Source organism: Leucopleurus acutus, assembly GCF_964270905.1.
Source record: "Leucopleurus acutus genome assembly, chromosome: 1".
In the NCBI taxonomy this organism is placed as follows: domain Eukaryota; kingdom Metazoa; phylum Chordata; class Mammalia; order Artiodactyla; family Delphinidae; genus Leucopleurus; species Leucopleurus acutus.
Window position 1 is genome coordinate 13576747 of NC_139142.1, and position 21307 is coordinate 13598053.

Sequence of the window (21307 nt, forward strand, 5' to 3'; positions counted from 1 at the left end):
GGGTGACGACGGTCAACACGGCCCATGGTGTCGGGGTAGCCGCACCAGCCGACACACCCCAGACTCCCTCCAGCAACCCCGAGACACACTAAGAAAGCTGAGAGAGGGCTGGGTGAGAGGTCACGTTCCTGCTCTGAGCAGTTCCAGCTGAATCCAGAGCACCTCTCCTGACAGAGCACAACTGACACAAGTCAACCTTCAATTCACAAGCGCCGACACCGCCGTGAAAAGTCCTCATCATTAGGAAGATCATTTTACACCTATATATTCTTTTAACGTGGTGAAGTTTAATAGCTTTCATTCCAAAGCATAGAAAAGGGAATTAAGAAAATATATAATTTTTTAAAGTGAAAATGTTAACAATGGTCATTAAAAGGATAACCAACATCTGTGTTTGAAATCTCGACTTTTGCAAAGAGTTTTGTAGGGGGGCAGGTAAAACATTAAGAAAAGTGAACACCCAGTGCAAACAAGAACATCCAGTGTTTGGGGTTCAATGCCTTACACGTCAACTTCACAGTACTTTACTGCTCTCAGGAGGGAACCCACATGTTCCCGTGTGTATCTGGTGCTTTGACATAAGGAATGTTCCAAATCCAAGGTCGATCTGGGGGAAAAAAAATTACATAAGTATAATACTGATTTAAATAGGATTACAGAAAATTCACCCACCTGACAGGATAAAACTACTCATGGGCCGGAGTCTACAAAGCATGAAGAGCCTTTTCTGAATCAAGCCCCGACGAGAGCCCTTACAGGTAAGAGCTTGTGGTAAAGGTTCATGTTAAGACACGGGTGAGTGAACATGGGAGCAGGCTGAAGCCCGGGGTGAGTGCTGGCTTGCCACTTACGTTGACAAGTCACTTCACCTCTCTGAGCCTCAGTTTCCTTATGTGTATCTAAGTCGTGGAGCTGTCAGGAGGATTAAATGAAATAAACCCGTGTAGTGCACAAGACGCAGTGTCTCACACAGAGAGAATGTAACAAATGAGGGCAGCTCATTTTCTTCTTTTAAGAACCTGGAGAAACCAACAGTGACAATGGGTACAGTCAAAGGCCATTTTTCTGCTCTCAGCAGCTGGTCACGGTTGCACAGAACCAAGAGGCCCAGCGTCACATCCCTGAAATGGTTTTGTTCTGTAACTTAAGGCTAGTGATTGATAAGGCAGAAAGGTCTCTGTATAATGACCGTAGACCCACGTTGAGAAAAGCAACAAGCCTTGGAATGGTACAACGGAAAGGTGACCTAGGCTCAAATCCTGCCTTCATCCTTCTCTGCAGCCTGAGGAAGGCATGTGGATTTTGGCCTCAGGTTCCCTATTTCTGAAATGGGAAGTAATGACATTAGCAACCTCCCAGGATTATTGTGAAGCATGAATGAGAGAACATCTGTGAAAGTTCCTGGCATGTTGTAGGTGCTCAATATGTGTGAACTTTTCTTCCTTTTAACTGATGTTTCACAAATTGAAAAAATTGGAACAAATCTCTTTTACCACACATGGTTACTGCCAGAGTCAAACCATTTCAAAAACAACCATCATAATATGGGTAGGGGGTAGGGACTTCCCTGGTGGCGCAGTGGTTAACAATCCACCTGTCAATGCAGGGGACACGGGTTCAAGCCCTGGTCCGGGAAGATCCCACATGCTGCGGAGCAACAAAGCCCGTGCACCGCAACCACTGAGCCTGCGCTCTAGAGCCTGTGAGCCACAACTACTGAGCCTGTGCACCACAACTACTGAAGCCCGAGCACCTAGAGCCCCTGCTCTGAGAAGCCACCGCAATGAGATGCCCAAGCACCACAACGAAGAGTAGCCACTGCTCTCAACAACTAGAGAAAGCCCACGGGCAGCAACGGAGACCCAATGCAGCCAAAAATAAATTATTTAATTAAAAAAATATATGGGTAGGGTATAAATACACTGCAAGGATTAAAAATAACCCCCCATACTATTGTTCTGAGAAATACAGAGAGATGGAAGGGCTGCATGCTTATAGTAAGCTGGCCACTTGGCAGGTCAGCTGAGATGGACCATCCCACTGCAGCAGCTGCTCGCCGGCACCGCCCGCAGCCCTGGGGGAGGCTTTCTCCTTTTCTTGAACAGAGGCAGATGGTACCTTGGAGGCCAACCGGGCAAACAATGGTATCTGCTGCTCCTTCCACCCAGCCTCGCTGTTTGTTTTGAATAATCACAGGGCAAGTATGCAAATGGCAGCTCCCAGCAGGAAGTGCAGGAAAAGAATGCCAAAGATGGCAACAAGTTATCAGAACCCTGTTCTCTCCCCTTTGGCCTTGAGATGGTTTGAAAGCATGAAACCACACTTTCTGGTAATTAAGTTTCTTAAGAGGTAAGGGACTAGCAGGGCTGGCAACTTGACTCCGTGGCTACTCACTGCCCTTAAGAAAGCACCCACTCTCTTCCATTGGAAACACCATCTTCTGTGGCTGGACTTCCCCTTATTTACCTCTTTCCCTGCAAACTGCTCTGTTGGGCAATGTCTACTCTGCTTCATCCCCCAGGCAGAAGACCCCCCAATCCTTGCTATATGAATAGCCATTAGAGAGATTCTTCACCAGTGCAGATCTGTGATACAGACATTTGCCAGTGAGGTTGTAACTTAAAGACCACCACTGCATTTACAGTGGACCCTTGAACAACCTGGGTTTGAACAGTGAGGGTCCACTTATGTGTGATTTTTTTCAGTAAATACACACTACACGATCAGTGGTTGGTTGAATCTGGGGATGTGGAACTGCGGATACGGATGGCTCACTATGGGGCTTGAGTATCTGTGGATTCTGGGATCCAAGGTGGGACCTTGACCAATCCCTGGCAGATACCAAGGGATGACTATTCCTTTCCCTCAAATTTAGCCAACGATGACCAAGCGAGGACCTGGAAACCACGCTCCTGGCAAATCCCCAAGGCTCTGCTTTATAAATGAGCAAATGTCTGCACCTCCCGGGCAGAGCCTCTCCATGCCAGCTTCAAGGCCTTCCACTACCGTGGGGGAAGGCCACAAAAAGGGCCAAGAGGAAGGCGAAAAGAGGGGGGTTATGATTCTGTTGTGTCTTTTTACCCATTACTACTGGAAATCAGCCATTACCACTCACTGGCTCAGATGAAGGCCTGTTTTAGGCAATCCTCCTAAACTGTCCCGTGAGAGAACAACTTGCCTCACATGATACAGTCACATGTGTATGTGAAATACTTGGTAGTGCTGGTTAGATGCCTGGTACTCCGCTAGCCAAACATGAAGGCCTCTCAAGTTTACGGTCCAGGGGGCAGCAGACAAGCAGGCACGCCCTGCTGCTGGGACGCTGAACCCCACTGTGTCTGTGCAGCAGCTCCCTGACTGGGCTGATGTGGGAATTGCTGGCACGTTTTTCTGGGACCCACCCCTGGAGAGCTCGTTTCAGTAGGTCTGGGCTGGGGCCTGGCAATGTGTACCTTTGTCAAGTTCTAAAGGTGATTTTCACAGAATCTGTTTGGGATCTGAGGCTAAAGGGGATGAAAAGCGCCTTTTTTTTTTTTTTTTTTCTGGAATACGATGAAAGGATTTAAAACAGGAGAGGGAACGATCAGAGGAGCCTGGCAGCAGCGTGGAAGATGGCATCCAGGGGGAGGAGTGCAGAACCAGGGAAATAAAGAGCAGCACAGTCCGGGTGAGAGTCCGGGTGAGGCCTGTGTTAGGGCCACGGTGGGGGAGGATGAAGGACAACCTGGGGGGCATGGTTCCCTCTGTGTGTCCCTGTGGTCAGGGACTGCATGCTACAGTGTGTGATTTACAATGTTAGTGATTTTGCTTTGTAAAAGTTTTCTTTTAAAAACACAGTTCCTGTTGTAAAATGGGTTTGAGTACGTGTAACTTTTCATGGGAGGAGTAATATAAACTCAAGGAGGGCAAGGATTTGTGTCTGTCTTGTTCACTGATCTATTCCAACCACCTCGCTGGTATCTGTGCACAGCAGGTTCTCAATGATACGCCTGTGGGGAGAGAGGATCAGCAGCAAGCACGAAGCAGGTACCCCTGTAGCTGAGTCTTTGTTTTTGTTCAATTTGATCAATTTCTTGGTGTCAGGATGTCTGGTGGTCTCTTGTATCCAACTGTGATTTGTTCACATTAGTATATTTCTCTGCTAAGCTTTTCTTATAGTCTCCTGACTTAAAAAATACTGAAAAAGATCTTATATATGTTGAAGTGGCTTGAAAATCACTTATTCAAATGCAGTGCTTTTTTTTTTTTTTAATTTATTTATTTTCGGCTGCGTTGGGTCTTCGTTGCTGTGTGCGGGCTTTCTCTAGTTGCGCTGAGCGGGGGCTACTCTTCCTTGCGGTGCACGGGCTTCTCATTTTGGCGGCTTCTCTTGTTGCAGAGCACGGGCTCTAGGCGCCCTGGCTTCAGGAGTTGTGGCTCACAGGCTCTGGAGCGCAGGCTCAGTAGTTGTGGCACACGGGCTTAGCTGCTCCGCAGCATGTGGGATCTTCCCGGACCAGGGCTCGAACCCGTGTCCTCTGCACTGGCAGGCGGATTCTTAACCACTGCACCAACAGGAAAGTCCCAAATACAGTGCTTTTGAAATGTTCTTAACCACTCAACTTTTCCAAGCACTGGTAAGATGCCCTTTTTTTTTTTTTTTTTAACATTTATTTATTTTTGGCTGTGTTGGGTCTTCGTTGCTATGCCCGGGCTTTCTCTAGTTGTAGTGAGTGGGGGCTACTCTTTGTTGCGGAGCGCGGCCTTCTCACTGCAGTTGCTTCTCTTGTTGCAGAGCACGGGCTCTAGGCATGCGGGCTTCAGTAGTTATGGCTTGCGGGCTCTAGAGCACAGGCTCAGTAGTTGTGGCGCACGGGCTTAGTTGCTCCGCGGCATGTGGGATCTTCCCGGACCAGGGATTGAACCTGTGTCCCCTTCATTGGCAGGCGGATTCTTAACCACTGCACCACCAGGGAAGCCCAAGATGCCTTTTTTAAGGTGCACATGACTCCCCCGAATGTTGGCTTTACAGGAAATGGTGATATCTGAATCCCTGGCATTATTCTACATGACAGTAAAGCAGTGTGGAACGTAAAATAGTACTGATAAAAAAAAGTAAAATGTTCCAGTCTCTCTCGCATATGTCTTTCAAAGGAAATGCGTAAAAAATAGAAAACTCACTTAAACAATGGAAAACTTCTGCTTGCTGGTCAAATAAAAGGATTACCATTTTCATTACATGGTCTAAGACACTACCTAGTTGTAAACTTTTAAGTTCTTGGGAATGCTTTTTCTAGTGGAACTGAGGGAACCTCAGGATATTTTTAAGGTTCCTCGACCTCTTCCATTCTTGCTTTTACAGTCCTTTGGAGATTAGGATTAAAGGGAGGGTGTGAAATTCCAGCCAAGGTTCCTGGCTGCGGGTGGGAGGTACAAGGCCTGAGGCCAGACTGCAGGAGGCTAAGCCTAAATAAGGCTGTCACACTTAGTCCTTCCCACCTCCAACCTGCTTATTCAGGAGCACTCAGGTTGGGGGTAGGGGTGAGGGACATGAAGAGCAGAGAAAGGGAGAAAAGACACCGGTGCAGCGCAAAGCCAGAAGGGGGGAAGGTCACTCACTGGGTCATGTCCTGGGTTAGGGACTGTCCTGCACAAGCCTCAGGCTCTTCTGAATGTCAGCTCATCAGGAGGAGGGGGAGGGATGGCCATCAATCCACTGTTATAACTGAACTGGACATTTTAAATAACAGAAACAATGGCTAACAGAAATCAGCTGCTAACTCTGAGCTGGACACTGGGTTAGCCGCTTTCTAGACCATATCTCGGTCACTCTTCAACAGTGAGCTATGCACTCTCATGTTCTCATTTTGCAAACAGAGACACTAAGGCCTAGAGAATACAAGCCACTGCCCAAGGTCACTTCATAAGTTGTCAGGCTGGCACACAAACACGGCCTGGATCTAAAGCATCTGTGGGTTGGAGGGTGGGGAGGAGTGGTCACGGATTTCTTGAAATTCTGGTAAAACCTCTTGCTAGTGAAAAGTGAATGTGTGTGAACTTACAACACATTTAGAGGACTCAGAAAACTGCACACGGCTTGGAAGGAAGGGAACAAGAATACCTTCCGAAACAGCATCCACACGACTGATCAGAGAGAGATGAAGTCACCTGGGCGAGGCAGGATGCACTCTGCCAGGTGTGCCAATACAATCTGAGAAATGGGTCCATCAGAAGGGCAGGTTTGGTTCACCACGAAAGCCAAAAGGGCGAGTGAGGGCGGGGGGCGGGGTGTAGCTAGAACCCAACCAGCATCGCTCAGGGAAGGAAGGGACCCACTGGGGCAAGGCTGACTCCGTTAGGGAATCCCCCTGTTCACCTTCAGCCTTCTCTCAAAAACCACAGATTACAATCTGGCTACCTGTGTAGGCCTCTACCGTCCAGGGGGAAATACGCCAGCCACAGTGATATAAGAACCTGCCATTTTAAATTAATAAGCTTGTCCCAATTACGCATCTCCTCCAGGGTGAGCTTGGTGAAGTGTGAACTCACCCCAAAGACAGATTTTCTGGGGCTGAGCAGAGCAGCCCTGCGGCCGGCGGGGCTGGGTCAGAGCTGGGATGAGGTGGTGTCCGCATCCCAGCCAGCCTTCCTCCCAAAAGCGCCGGCGACCTGGACCAATACCCCACTGGCTTTCTCTTGTGAAAAATACCTGGTCGCTGCCCTTGAAGTCCTCACCTAGCGCAGCAGTTCTCAAGAGTGTGTGCCCTGGGGACTGACTTTTTAAGGGGGTTGGGGAGGGGAAAATACCTGTAAAGTCAAAATTACTGTCAACATAGCATTAAGCCATTATTTGTCACTTTCACGGGAGTGTACAGATGCTACACGACCTGTGTGATAACACAACAGAGCAGCCGTGAGAATCCGGCTGTTAACCCAGATAATAAAGGGGTCTGCAAAAAAAGGAAACAGTGCCATCTTCCAAACTAACTTGTTTTGGGGAATAGTCATTTTATATATCTTTAAATATACAAATGGGTTTATTAGTATCTTTAAATAGTTAATAAATATTTTAAAATTTATTGGTTTTAATTGCTGATATGATACATATCAATAGCTATAAAAGCCCACGTAAACAAAAGCCCTTTGTGGTCCTCAGTAATAAAATGTAGAGGGGTTCTGAGACCAACCAGTTTGAGAACTGCGGCTCCGGTGGGCACACACAGGGCAGCAAGGGAGACTCTGCAAAAACCTGCGCTTCCAGGGCCACCCACGAGCCAGGCTCCCAGGGAGAGCCCAACCCAATGGCTTTCCCTGGGCTCTGTCTGTTTCTGCTCTGGTACACACACCCAAGGCTTTATTTCACCAGAGTCTCACCTTTACTTCCATACAGTTCTGGAGGCAGGTCATACGGCACAGGAAAGGAGGCTGTTGGCTCCTGGCTCCCTGAGAAGAATTTCTGTTTCACTCTGAAACTGTCCAGGCCCTGCAGACACAGAGAATCTATAATTGCATCTCATTTTCTGGAAAAAGATAGCAAGAAGCCATTATATTTTTATGATACAACAAAATTCAGAGCTATTTTTGTTATTTCAGTGCTATTTTTGATATTCAGTGGGTCAAATATATTTACAACACTCCCCCAAATATTCTTTCCTAAAAAATAAGAGGTCCAAATGTCAGAAAATAAATTATAACAAAGTTTGCAAAAGTCTAATAAAGGATACAAAGACATAAGAGAAAAACAATTTTGGATGTTACAGCCCTTTCTACTAACCTCTATGTACAGCAGCAAGGAGTGTGTAGAAGACACTGTGTAAAAATACCTCTGAATACTTTCGATATTGCCATCTATAGAAATGGACTGCTCACTCTGGTGAAGAATGAAAGTTGCTTTCATGTATCATGAAAGTGTCCAATACGATGGGATAGGAATATAAAAGTGAGAACTCTTCAAGACCCGTCAAAATGGAAGGTTTATCCCAGGAACTCGAGAATAGGCTACTATTAACTCTGGATCTGAATCAGGGTGCAACTATAGGTGCCACACCCAGGCCGATGTACACACTGCACTGCCTCCTCACACAGGGCCTGCCCGGTAGTGGGGGTGCCTACTACGTCGGCTTTGCCCTCCCCAGGCCTCCACGCATCGATCGTCTCCTGGCCCCCTTCCCGGATGATCCTGGCATTCTGTTTTTGCCTCATTCCTCTGGCCACCCATCCACGCACAGATCCACCCTTCTCATCCTAAATACCCACATATCAAACAGTGCTAACGTCTACGAACCCACATAAAGAGCTACAACTACAGTTCTTCGGAAGATGAGGTAAGTGTCAGGGCTGTGTGGACCTGGGCTTTGGGCAACCTGAGTTGAGTCTCTGTGCTGGTATTTACGGGCTGTGTGAATGGCTCACATTTGCATTCATTCATCCCACACATTATTTCTTGAGTCCCTCTTTTGTGTCAGGCATGGGTGCTGGGCACTGAGTGCACAGGAGTCCGAACAATTATCACAATCCCTGTTCTCGTGGCACGTACAGTCTAGTAGTGAGACATTAAACAAATGCATTTATAGAAGTAAAATAAATAACTACAATTTTTTATAAGCGCTAGAGAAAAACAGAGGAGTCCTAGAAGAGAGAATAGTAGGCCTGTTTTAGATATGGGGGCGAGGGGGTGCTCAGCGGAAGCCTCCCTAAAAAAGTGACATTTTAATTAAACTCTGAAAAGTTAATAGTGTTTGGTCAGTTGAGAGTGGAAATAATAACGTTCCAGGGACTTCCCTGGTGGTCCAGTGGGTAAGACTCCACACTCCCAATGCAGAGGGCCCGGGTTTGATACCTGGTCTGGGAACTAGATCCCGCATGCTGCAACTAAGAGTTTGCATGCTGCAACTAAGAAGTCCACATGCTGCAACGAAGATCCTGCATGCTGCAATGAAGACCTGGTGTAGCCAAATTAAAAAAAAAAGTTCCAGGAGGAGGGAACAGCATCTGCAATGGCCCAGAGGTGGCAAAGAGCTTGCGTGTGCTAGGAACTAAAAAAGATGGTCAGTGGGACACTTGGTCACTTATTCACTAGGCCTCAATTTCCTCATTTGTAAAATTGGAATAATAACTTTCTGGATGTTACCGTATTAACATTTCTTACTTCAACACCTAGCACAAGTCTTGGTGCATAGCTGGTCAAGCAATTTTGAGCTGCAAAAATGGGATTAAAGTACCTTCCCTGCTTACTTTATAGGCGTCTGCATAGAAGCAAATGCAACAAGATGCACAAAAGTGCTTTGTGCCAGTGAAGACCTACAGGAAGGTAGGGGTGACAGCACCAACCAAGATGGTGGTTAGTAACTCCGTGAAAGGCAACACGTGACAGACGCCGGGCACAAACTCTAGGCAGAAAGGGAAGAAATGACCTCTTGCCAGTGGCAGGTTAAGAAAAGGGTCTGTAGAAAATATTTTTGCTGGGCCTTGAAAAATTGATGTAATTTTGATAGACAGAGAGCTGGTAGGGAAGAGCATCAGAGGGAGACCGGCATGACCAAAGGCAGAGCTGGAAAAGCAAAGAGCTGGCATTTCAGGGGACAGCCTGTGAAGCAAAGAGCTGGCATTTCAGGGGACAGCAAGTGAAGCAATGCCCAGGAGGAGAGCCTGGGACACCGGAGGAGAGCCTGGGACACCGGAGAAGAAACGCAGAGACAGGCTGCAGAGGGTTTTGAAGGAAGACTCCACGCTTCCACTGCAGGGGGCATGGCTTCGATCTCTGCTTGGGGAACTAAGATGTTGTATGCTGCATGGAGTGGCCAAAGAAAAAAAAAAAAAAAAAAGAATTCGTGCCTGGGCAGATGGGATCGGATGGGGATGGGCGAGTGGTAGCAGTGGAATGCCAGGAGGTGGCTGTATTCGCTGAGTCAGAGAACATGAGAAGTTACAAAGAAACACCACCTGAAACAGTGTTGCCCAGCTGTGAGCCCTGGGAAAGGCTGAGAGCCTGGGAAACGCTGAGAGCCCTGAACCCATGTGCTGGGCCCAAGGCAGGCTGTCAGAGGTGGTGCAGGGAGCACGAGGGGGGGTTAATGTGGCAGCTCTTGTCACTTGTATTACTTCTTCCAGCCAGAGCCATCTTTGGCAACAGAGGGACAATAAAATAGTTTAACCAGAATGGAGAAAAGAGAAAGTAAAGACTTGAAGACTGAAAGTTCTTGGGGATTTAGTGGCAGCATTTTTGACTCCGATTGTAGGAAAGAGAGCCCGCCATCTGGGGAGCAAATGAACCTGGGGCTGAGCAGGGCCTGAGCTGGCTCTCAGCCCTGGGACAAGGGCAGGGATGCTCAGGGTACCTTCCTCTGGAGGAAGGAGATCAGGACATCGATCCATGATTCTGAGATGGTCTGTGCATTATTCCCAGAGGTAGGAGGCGTTCTAGACACAAAGTGCTGGGCAGCCTAGTCGGCGCCTGACAAAGTACGTACTCAGTAAACACCAAAATGCACCGAGTTCAAAGAGAGAAAATTTCTATCTCCCTGAAATACAGATGCCTGAGGGTTTGGAATACAGCTGCTGGTCTTTGAAATCATTAGATGATCTTCCCTATATTGAGATTTTTCTGAACCTAAATGCATTAGTCTAATCTAAAAGTTAAATACACTTAAAGGGACAACTCAAAAAGCATAATAAAACTGATAAATTGATGTTAGACATTAAAAGAATCAAGTCTTCAATTAAACATTTATTAAGCACCTACTATGGAGCAACAACAGCCAAGTGCTGGGTACACAGTCAAAGTACCTTGCCATTAAGCCCCAAAGCCCTCGCAAGCGTTCCTAATCACAGGGAAAGCTACTGACTCCATGCTCTGGCAAGTCAGGTTAATTTCGTAATGATGTGTTTATTGATTCATTCATTTAAAAGCAGCAGAAAAATATGGGAAAAAATCAATACTCGGTTACCAGGGACTTATCAGCTTCCAGGTCAATCCCAGAAGTTTCAAATGGCATCTTAATTATGAATGGGAAGTGCTGGTTCTCCATCCACTGCAGTTTGTAGGCCACACAGCGTGTCCCTTCACATGGCCATTGGTTCCTGAGTGACAGGCCTGTATGACGGCTGCAGGAAAGGGGAGCTGCCGGGTTTCTTCTGGCCGACCACCTCTGCAGCGTTTGAGACTGTGCCGTTCTGGGCACAAAACCTGACCGTTTGCAACGCTGGCCTCAAGTCAGCGTTCAGGAGCACAGAGATCAGGATGGCCCACTGGTGAAGGACAGAAGTGGCAATTCTGGCTGCTGCTAACTCAGAAACGTGGGCGTTTCGGACATGCAGTTCTGCCTAAGGGCCACAAAGGTGGGCTGATCTCAAGAAACTGGATTTTGGATGCTGTCCAGTCAGAAGAACGACTACAAAACTGGGTGCTAAGTAACTCTTTGGCAAATGTGTAACTAAAGGTATGAAAAGACGTTATCTTGATAGTACTGTAGGGAGAAAAGAAAGGAATCACACTGGGCTTCATTTCACAACAAACTGCCTTACTGTCAGTAACTCTTTTAAGATTATGGCCAATACCGAAATTTTTAAGACATTAAATGAATATATAGGGATTGGCATTCGTAGTTAAGGCAACAGACTTCTGTGAGTGAGAGTGAACGTGAGCCTGTGTGTACGTTTTAGTTTGCACAGAACAGCTACAGGTGAGCTATCCCACGCTGCAAGTTGCTCACGACGAGATTCGTGAGCACACTTAAGCACCTACTGCACCCGACGCCCCTCGGACGAAATCCACGTTGCCTCTGCAGCCACTGTTTTGCACACGTGTTCTCCTCACAGAAAGGGGAGAGGGTACTCCGGGAAGCTCAAGGGAGCAACACCAACAGACTTCACTAACAGCCTCCCGTGTGCCGGCCCTCTGTGAGAGCAGCTCCCAGCCCAGTCAAGGAGACACATGAGTCATCAATGACAACACAGGGGACACAGGAAAAGCCCCGGTTCTTGAGGGCTGTGGGGCACAAAGGAGGGACCCCTGGAGCAGATGTGAGAGGCCGGTGGGGTTAGGGGCCTCAGGGGGTCGTTCCTGCTATGGATTAAGGCTGCTGAGAAGGTTGGTATGGTGGCTCATTCTACATGTCAACGTGACTGGGCCATGGGATACCCAGGTAACCAGTAAACATCACTCTGGGCATCTCTAAGGGTGTTTCTGCATGGGGTTAATATTTGAATCAGTGGGCTGAGTAATGATGATCCCTGCCAACGATGCACCATCCAGCCAGTAGGGGGACTGAGTGGAACAAAAAGGCCGAGGAAGGGCTGCTTGGCTGGGACATCTGTCTTCTCCTAAACTCAGACTGGGATGGAAAGCATGGGGTCCTAGTCCTCAGGCCTTCAGACTCGGGCTGGCCCACACCACCAGCCCTCCTGGTCTCCAGCTCACAGACAGCAGAGCTTGGGACTCCTTGCACTCCAAAATCGTGTGGGCCCATTCCTCACAGTAAGTCTCTTTCTATGTGGATCTATATATCCTATTGGTTCTGTTTCTCCAGAGAAGGCTAAGGGGCCTGGTCCAGAATGAGAGGCAGTCGCTCTGTGTGGCTGGAACACGAAAGGCCAGGATCGAGAGGGAAGAGGTCAGACCCGAGTAGTCAGGAGTCAGGCCGCAAAGGGAAAAGCAGGCCATGCTTAGGAGTCATAGGATCTGAAGCAGGTGGGAGACATGACCAGATTCATGGTCTGGAGACGTTCTGGCAGCAGGGGGCTGAGCAACTTGGAGGTGGCCTAGGAAGTGGGCCGGGAGGCAGGTCTGGCAGCGGTGGCAGCAGGGATGGCCAGAAGTGACAGATTAAGGGAGCATTAGGAGTTGGGGATGACAAGCCTAGGTGATTAAACATGTGGGGGGAGAACGAGGAATGTGGGATGACTTCCTACACCCTGAGGTGGGACGGCGGGTGAAGGCAAAGAGCGATTCATTCAGAATCAGAATTTTATAACAGTGTGGTGTAGGTGATTAAGATACGATTTTGACGGCATCTGCAAGGCCCTTCCCCTCAAGTACCTCGCATAATATAAATTACACTATAATCCTAAGGGGAGATAAGTTTTACAGATTCAAATTCTCTGAAAATTGGCCTGATGAGACCACTAACCCTGCTTAAAAACTGATGGCTTGGGCTTCCCTGGTGGCGCAGTGGTTGAGAATCTGCCTGCTAATGCAGGAGACACGGGTTCGAGCCCTGGTCTGGGAAGATCCCACATGCCACGGAGCAACTAGGCCCGTGAGCCACAACTACTGAGCCTGCGCGTCTGGAGCCTGTGCTCCGCAACAGAGGCCGCGACGGTGAGAGGCCCGCGCACCGCGATGAAGAGCGGCCCCCGCTTGCCACAACTAGAGAAAGCCCTTGCACAGAAATGAAGACCCAACACAGCAAAAATAAATAAATTAATAAACTCCTACCCCCAACATAAAAAAAACCCCAAAACTGATGGCTTTCCACTATTCGCATGGGACAAAGTCCACTCCAGCACGTCCTGCTTGCCACCTTCCTTCAGAACAGGACTCCAACCGCATAGCCCAGGCCACCCCCTGGCCCATTCCAGGCACGTGGAGCTGGTTGCCATTTCTCAAATATAACGTGCACTGTTCCCTCTGGCTGGGAGCCTCATCTCCCCTGATGGTGGGTTGAACACACATTCATTTTTCAAGACCCAGGTCAAACGTCATCTAAATGAAGCCTTCCCCAAGCCCCCCAGGCAGACTGTTCACTCCCTCTTCTCAGTCCTTATATTCTGGACACCCCACAGCTCTCATCACCTACTGTGATAACTTGGGTCTGCTTCCTTTACTTATCCACAAGCTTCCTGAGAACAAAGAGTCCATCTCTTCCTCCCTGTGTTCCCAGGAGGAGCCAAAGAGGACGCAGGAGGTGCTTATGGAGCTGACTGCACAAGAGGTCATCTCAGGCAGCCAGATGTCTGGTGACGAGCCTGGCGTGCACTCTGAGGACGGACAGCCACTCCTTCACAAGCTAAGTCTCATTCTGTGCTCCTATAGCCTCAGCAAGATGACTAATTACCTCCTGTCATAGACCTTTAGGTTGCCGTCAAAGTGAAAACCATAAATGTTAATTCTGTGAGGGCAAACAAAGGTCTACTACTTTCCCAGAAGCTCCACGTAACAGTAAATGAAGCAGATGAGTTAGAGTGGCTTAAGGACAAAGTCTCCTATGTTGCAAGATCCCCTTTAACTGCTTTCTGCAGATAAAACACACATCAACCCACTTACAGGTGAAACCCTCTGGCAGTAAGTTCCTACCTCTTGAGTGGCTTCCTAGCTCACAACAAACCCCCTTTTCTGGAAACAGGCCCCGACTGGGGGACGGGGTTGGGAAGGAGAGAGGCGTGCGGGGCAGACCCAAGCTTGCGCAGTGACTGTAAATGCAGAACCCCTGGTCACAGGGCCGAGAAGCCATGTGGTGGAGTCACAGCAGGGGCGGCAGCCCAGAGAGCCCGCCTGCTGCCCGGGCCCTAGAGCTGGCCGGCCCGTCCCCCCACGTCTGTTCCTCCCTTCCTTTGATTCCATGACTCTCCCCCTTCTATGGGCCTATGTCAGCTCAAGTTCGTGTCTATAAAATGCACCTAAAAGAACTCGGACACCCACTTTGAGCCCTCTGGGTTCTGCATGCTCAGGCCAGGTGCCCTCCTCACATGTCTGAGCACCCAAGCTCACACCTGGGACGTCTCTCAAACAAGGCGTCTGCTTCACTTCTATGACCTTCTTGCTCAACTCGACCCTTAGCTCCTTAGGAGGCGAGGTCAAATACCTGTGTACTGTCCACACGTCTCATCTCAGCGCTTTGCTCAAGTCACTTATGATTTGCTAAAGGACACGATGAAAAAGTCTGATAGCAAGACAGCGGCAGTGTGTGGGTCCTCGTTAATGCTGGAACCACCTGCTGGAGAAGCCACTGTCTCAGTGTGTCAACTACACGGGTCCCCCTGCTGGGGGCCTCGCTCTTGAATCTGCCGGCACAGGACGGGGTGGGGGCGGGGGGAGTCCATTTTTTAATATTCTTGCCTGATGGTCTTTATAAATAACTAAATCTCTACTTTACCTAGAATGCACTCTAGTGGGACTCGCTCTTATTCCAAAAGTATAGAAATAACAGTCTAGTCTAGAGTCAGTTTGGGGATTCTAAATGATTATGCCCATTCTTTCTCTAATGTACAGACAGAAACAATATTAGAGGTAAAAATTAGTAGCTTAGAAGGGTTGAGTGGTCCTGGAAGTGCAGTATACTTTCCTAGCACCATTTTTATGATGAGGGATAAGGTCAGAACAGTTAGAAATGACTAGAATTTTGCAAATGCTGACATGAAAAGCCAAGCAAGAGCGACGCGGAATTTATTCCTTTACCTAGGTGATTATTGGGAACTAATTCTAGCCTGAGTTCGAAGCTACAGCCACTGTAATCACACCACATGACTGTGTATTATTACCCTGGTGCTGAGAATCTCCTACCTCCCTGTGATACAGCTGAGAGATCACAGGAGGATCAGTTAGAGACGGAGGCTTGAGAGCTAGATCCACTCAACGGTGGAAACTTAGGGAAGTCACCTCCTTGTCTATGGAAACCATCTACCGACGGGGCTGCGGAGGTGGTGATCTTTAGCTGAAAGCAGCATCAGGATCTGCTGTTTGACTCTATGGGAAAGAAACAAAAAGTGCTAGAATCTGCTGTCAGGACAGGCCTGTGGGACAGTTCAGTAGTGAAACCCTCTGAGACAGAGAAAAGGATGGATAAAGAGTGGTGAGGGGAGGAGAAAGGGAGAGGGGAGCTCTTCCCCAGAGCATGCGTGAGAAAAGGAACAGTGGGGAGGCCTGTCAGGCTGGGCAGGAGGGCAATCTCAGCTCGCCTTGAGACGATACCCACACATCACAGGGCCTGGATATAAGTCTCGGGACAAGCACACAGCACTCCCCTGGCTAAGTCTTCTGGTCCAGTCCAAGTGGTTTGCCATGGGGCTGCATCATGTGTGTGTTTAGCTCAACTAGAGCAAGTGGCAAAAAAAAGAAAAAAAAAAGCATTACACATCACATGGTGTGGGCAGTTCCAACTGCATCCACCAATGAGTGTGTGCCCAGAGTGGGGTTGGGGGTGAGAGGGGGTACTGGGGACCCTGTGTGCCTCTTAAAGAGGGAACAGCTCTCTGGGCCAAGAGGAATTCTAATGTTGAGAGAAACATACGGCTTGTAAAACCCAGTCCCTACACAAAAACTAGCTACTCTGTTCGGTGTTCAGCTGCAGAAACTGAGCGCTGTTCCAAAGCCAGGATGCAAGCTGGCTGTTCCGGTGCCCTTCTGGGGGGCTTCCCAGTGAGCCTGGTAACACGTCCTCTGCGACCCCCGGGACTCTGTCTCTAGCAGATGCTGTGAGCTTCCCTGCCTCCCTCCCGGCTTGTGCTCAGGCCATTCCTCCCACGAGGCTGCCCTTCCCGCTCCTCTCCGCCGACCGAGAATCCTCAGCATCCTTCGTTGCCCCCAGGCCGACCAGCTTCTGAAGGCGGTCTCCAGTCACCTAGTACAAGCCACGCACTTGGCTGACTCATCCCTTTGGTGACTTGTCACTTACTACCTTACAGTAAATTTTCACATGCTGGTTCACAATCTTCATTTAAAGGTTGTTATTAACTTTACCCAAAGCAATGCCTTTGATCACTAATCTGGAACACACCTCGAGAGGAGCGATCCCCCCACACCCAGAACAGTGATCGGTGAATAAATTCATCGGCTCGAGCCTGCGGCTAGGAGCACAGGCTCCGGGTCAGTGCACAGGCTTGCGACCTCCTGACCTCGGGCAGGTCATCGAGACTCAAGAAGAGAACACAAACCCCATTCGCTTCACTCATGACCAATCATCTATCAAGTGTGCACTTACAAATGCTGATGGGAGGAAAAGGACGCCGAGCTCATAGGAGCGGATCATCAACTGGGCACCATTCTTCTCTAACGCTCCCCAGGCGGCCTTGGACAGATTGGCGCTGCGGGGACAAGTACAGGGAGAGGATTGACTCAGTGAGGCGTTTTAGCGCGGGTCAAACTCCCACAGCTGCGAGAGTGACAGTCAACGCCCGAGAGCCGCAATCATGTCCATTCAGCTTCTAGCAGAGTCCTGCATTTTGGGAAATGGAATGTAAATCCTGCTGTGCTATAATTCTCAAGATTTATCCAACTGATTGGTGGGAATGTAAATTGATACAGCCACTATGGAGAACAGTACGGAGGTTCCTTAAAAAACTAAAAATAGAACTACCATATGACCCAGCAATCCCACTACTGGGCATATACCCTGAGAAAGCCATAATTCAAAAAGAGTCATGTACCACAATGTTCATTGCAGCACTATTTACAATAGCCAGGACATGGAAGCAACCTAAGTGTCCATCAACAGGTGAATGGATAAAGAAGATGTGGCACATATATACAATGGAATATTACTCAGCCGTAAAAAGGAACGAAACTGAGTTATTTGTAGTGAGGTGGGTGGACCTAGAGACTGTCATACAGAGTGAAGTAAGTCAGAAAGAGAAAAACAAATACTGTATGCTAATACATATATATGGAAGCTAAAAAATATATATATATATGGTTCTGAAGAACTTAAGGGCAGGACAGGAATAAAGATGCAGACATAGGGAATGGACTTGAGGACACGGGGAGGGGGAAGGAAAAGTTGAGATGAAGTGAGATAGTGGCATGGACATATATACACTACCAAATGTAAAACAGATAGCTAGTGGGAAGCAGCTGTATAGCACAGGGAGATTAGCTTGGTACTTTGTGACCATCTAGAGGGGTGGGATAGGGAGGGGGGGAGGGAGACACAAGAGGGAGGGGATATGGGGATATATGTATACTTATAGCTGATTCACCTTGTTATACAGCAGCAACTAACACAACAATGTAAAGCAATTATACTCCCATAAAGATGTTAAAAAAAAAAGATTTATCCAACTGCTAATTAGAGATAGCTTCACCCTGACCTGCGTTTTCCCCTGAGGGCAGCTATTAAAATAATTATCATTCCTTAGAAAGACCCCCACCCCAAAACCTTTCCTTTTCCTTTTCACAACCCTGCTGTAGCCCTAGACAGGAGATCTTGCTTTGTTGTATATAAAAGTAGCACTTAAGAAAAAAAACTATGTGAAGGAAATGCAAATCAAAACCACAATGAGCTATCACCTCACACCTGTCAATGACTATCATTAAAAAGACCACAAACAAATGTTGGCGAGGATGTGGAGAAAAGGGAAGCCTGGTGCAGAGTTAGTGGGAATGTAAACTGATGCAGCCACTATGGAAACAATATGGAGGTTCCTCAAATAACTAGAAATAGAACTACCATGTGATCCAGCAATCCCACTCTGGGGTATATATTCTAAGAAAACAAAAACACTAATTTGAAAAGATACATGCACCCCCATGTTCACAGTAGCATTATTTACAATAGTCAAGATATGGAAGCAACCTAAGTGCCCATCACAGATGAATGGATAAAGAAGATGTGGTATATATTAGCAGTCCCCAACCTTTTTGGCACCAGGGACCAGTTTCGTGGAAGACAATTTTTCCATGGACCAGGGGTGGGGTGTGGGGGGGTTGATTTCAGGATGATTCAAGCGCGTTACATTTATTGTGTGCTTTATTTCTATTACTATTACATTGTAATATATAATGAAATAATTACACAACTCACTATAATGCTGACAGGAGGCAGAGCTCAGGCGGTAACGCGAGCAGTGCGGAGCAGCAACTGTAAATACAGATGAAGCTTCGCTCGCTTGCCCGCCACTCACCTCCTGCTGTGTGGCCGGGTTCCTAACAGGCCACAGACTGGTACCAGTCCATGGCCCGGGGGTTGTAGACCCCTCATATATATAACACACACGCGCGCGCACACACACACACACACACACACACACACACACACACAAGAATATTACTCAGTCATGAAAAATTGCCACCTGTAACAACATGGATGGACATGGAGGGTATTATGCTTATGAAGTGAGACAGAAAAATACTGTATGTTACCACTTATACATGGAATCTAAAAGATAAACAACTATAAATATAACAAAACAGAAAGAGACTCACAGATACAGAGAACAAACTAGTGGTTACAGTGCAGAGAGGGAAGTGGGGGGCAAGACAGAAGTGGGGGATTAAGAGGTACCACCTACTGTGTACAAAATACACAGGTCACAAGGATATATTGTATAACACAGGGAATAGAGTCAATATTTTATAAAAACTATAAATGGAGTATAATCTATAAAAATACTGAATCACTATATTGTATACCTGAAATTAATATTATAAATAAACTATACTTTAATTAAAAAAAAACTCTGTCAATATAATCTTACAGAGTAGTATCTTAAGCTTCACATTCCCTTTTCTGCCTTTGGTTTTGGCCAGGGAGTGCTAATTTCTACTTTTAATCAAAAGAAAACAGCTCCAAGGGCACTAGATTGGTATTTGTATCCAGAAAGAAATAGTGCCTTTAGATTCATGTTTTATGTGGACAAAGAGTTGTAGATACGGCTGAAAATCACACGATGCAGTGGGAGGAAGAGGCTTGGACCTGACCGGAGGCACCACGGTGCGAGCAGGATGCCCAGGAGCAGAGATGAAACAGCTCCGAGGCATCTTTAGAAACTCTCTCCTGCAGCAAATCAGGCCGAGAGCTCTCATCCATCCGTTAATCAGCGTAAACTCACTGGGGCCATTTGTTTCAATTAGGCTCACCCAAATTCTATCTCATTTTTAGAATGGAGAGTAAAACCTCAGCTATTTAGACCCTTAAAGCCTGACTCTGTGGATAACAGAAAGATTCATTAAAGATTCATTCACTGGGGCATCAAGCACTCTCCTGAGCCAAGGGCTGGGGCTGCTGTCGTGGGGACTGAAGTCAAGGAGAAACAGGCATCAGTGAGGTGGAAAGAACGATCTCTGTTCAGCATTCTATGGGACCAGACAAGGAGTATGGAAATCAGAGCTAAGGAAGCTCTTAAAGCAATTAAGCTACAACTTCAAAAAAAACAAAAAAATAAGGGTATTCACAGACCTCCCTACCTTCTTAAATGGACCACACTGAGGACAGGGGACCTTTCTTTGATGCCCAAGAGCCACAATCATGAACATCACTATCAGTGATGTGTCACAAAGACATACAATGCAGAGGAAGTGGGAAGTTGACAATAAAGTGATATTACGACTCTAGAAAAACAGCCTGCTTTTATTTCTCTCGCCTGTTAGTAACATAAAGTGACTGCCTGGGCCGAGACACAGGTTTAATGGCAAAACCAATCAGTGAGCGTGAGGTGGAAGCCGTCTTCCTATGAATAATTTTTCCAGCTTTCTAGATTATCGCCTTCCCGGTAACTCCCTCAACTTGTCGGCAGAACATTATAGGCGAGAGGCACTTTCCAGAAGGCTTATTCTCACTCTTCCCTCACTAGTCACGTTTTCCTCAACATCCCAAGATCTGAGGGCTTATTCCAAGGTAAGGATCAATGAAGATCATGAGAACATCTCCTTAGACGGTTTCCTGCAACTCTCCTTTGTATTTGGCTTCTAAGAGAATTCTAAGCATCTGGAACCTTAAACTCTATCCTGAATAATGAGACTAAAAGTCTCTTGTAGGCTGTCTAGGTGATAAATTTTTATTCCTTGAAATAGCATCTTTGATACTTCTTTACACTCTGAATACACTTCGGATCACTGGTGCGCAGGGCAGCCAGCACATGGGGTATATATTTGCAGACTCTGACCCGCCAGCTGTGTGTGTGGATGGGCGTCCGCCAGTGTCTGGCAGAGGCACGGTGGCACCACAGGGCTGTTTATGACAAGCTTGTTTACTCCTGAAACGCCAAAGGAGTTCCAGCTTCTCGTCTTCTCCATTCAGGAGCCACATCTACTGCCTGTCCTGGCTTCTTGCTGTGGCCACTACCACCCCTCAAGCTCAGTTCTCCATGACTTCTATCCCCTGCTGGCCTGAGCTGCTTCTCCCCCCAGTGCTGTGCTTTCATTCTGGGTACTGGATGTGCTTCATCACCTAAGAGCGTTGGGGTCTGAACTGATTTTGCATTCTCTGGGGTATCGAACATTTGTAAGTTGGAGAACTTCGGAGGGTGATTCTGGATGTCCCGCGTTGTACTGTCCATCAGAAACTCTGCCCAAGTCTTTAAAAAAGTAATGGTGAATAAAACAGTGGCTTCTGGGGGATGGAGGTGTGTATTAGTCACGCTTCAACCAGAGAAGCAGAACCACTTTGTGTGTGTGTGT

General features: G+C 47.5%; 1 protein-coding gene across 2 annotated transcripts in view; it reads right to left on the bottom strand.

Moving 5' to 3' along the window:
* Positions 1-313: 313 nt before the first annotated feature.
* Positions 314-21307, bottom strand: part of TDP1 (tyrosyl-DNA phosphodiesterase 1) — a gene marked incomplete at its 5' end in the record, with an annotated part of 69133 nt that continues 48139 nt past the window's right edge. Inside the window, 3 exons of one of the 2 annotated variants that reach the window (XM_082841962.1) lie at positions 314-607; positions 7354-7462; positions 16896-16998. In XM_082841962.1, coding sequence (XP_082698088.1) covers positions 534-607; positions 7354-7462; positions 16896-16998 — 286 coding nt within the window. In that variant the 3' untranslated portion in view covers positions 314-533. The remainder of the gene's footprint in view (positions 608-7353; positions 7463-16895; positions 16999-21307) is intronic. The other variant, XM_082841963.1, reaches the window with a different exon arrangement.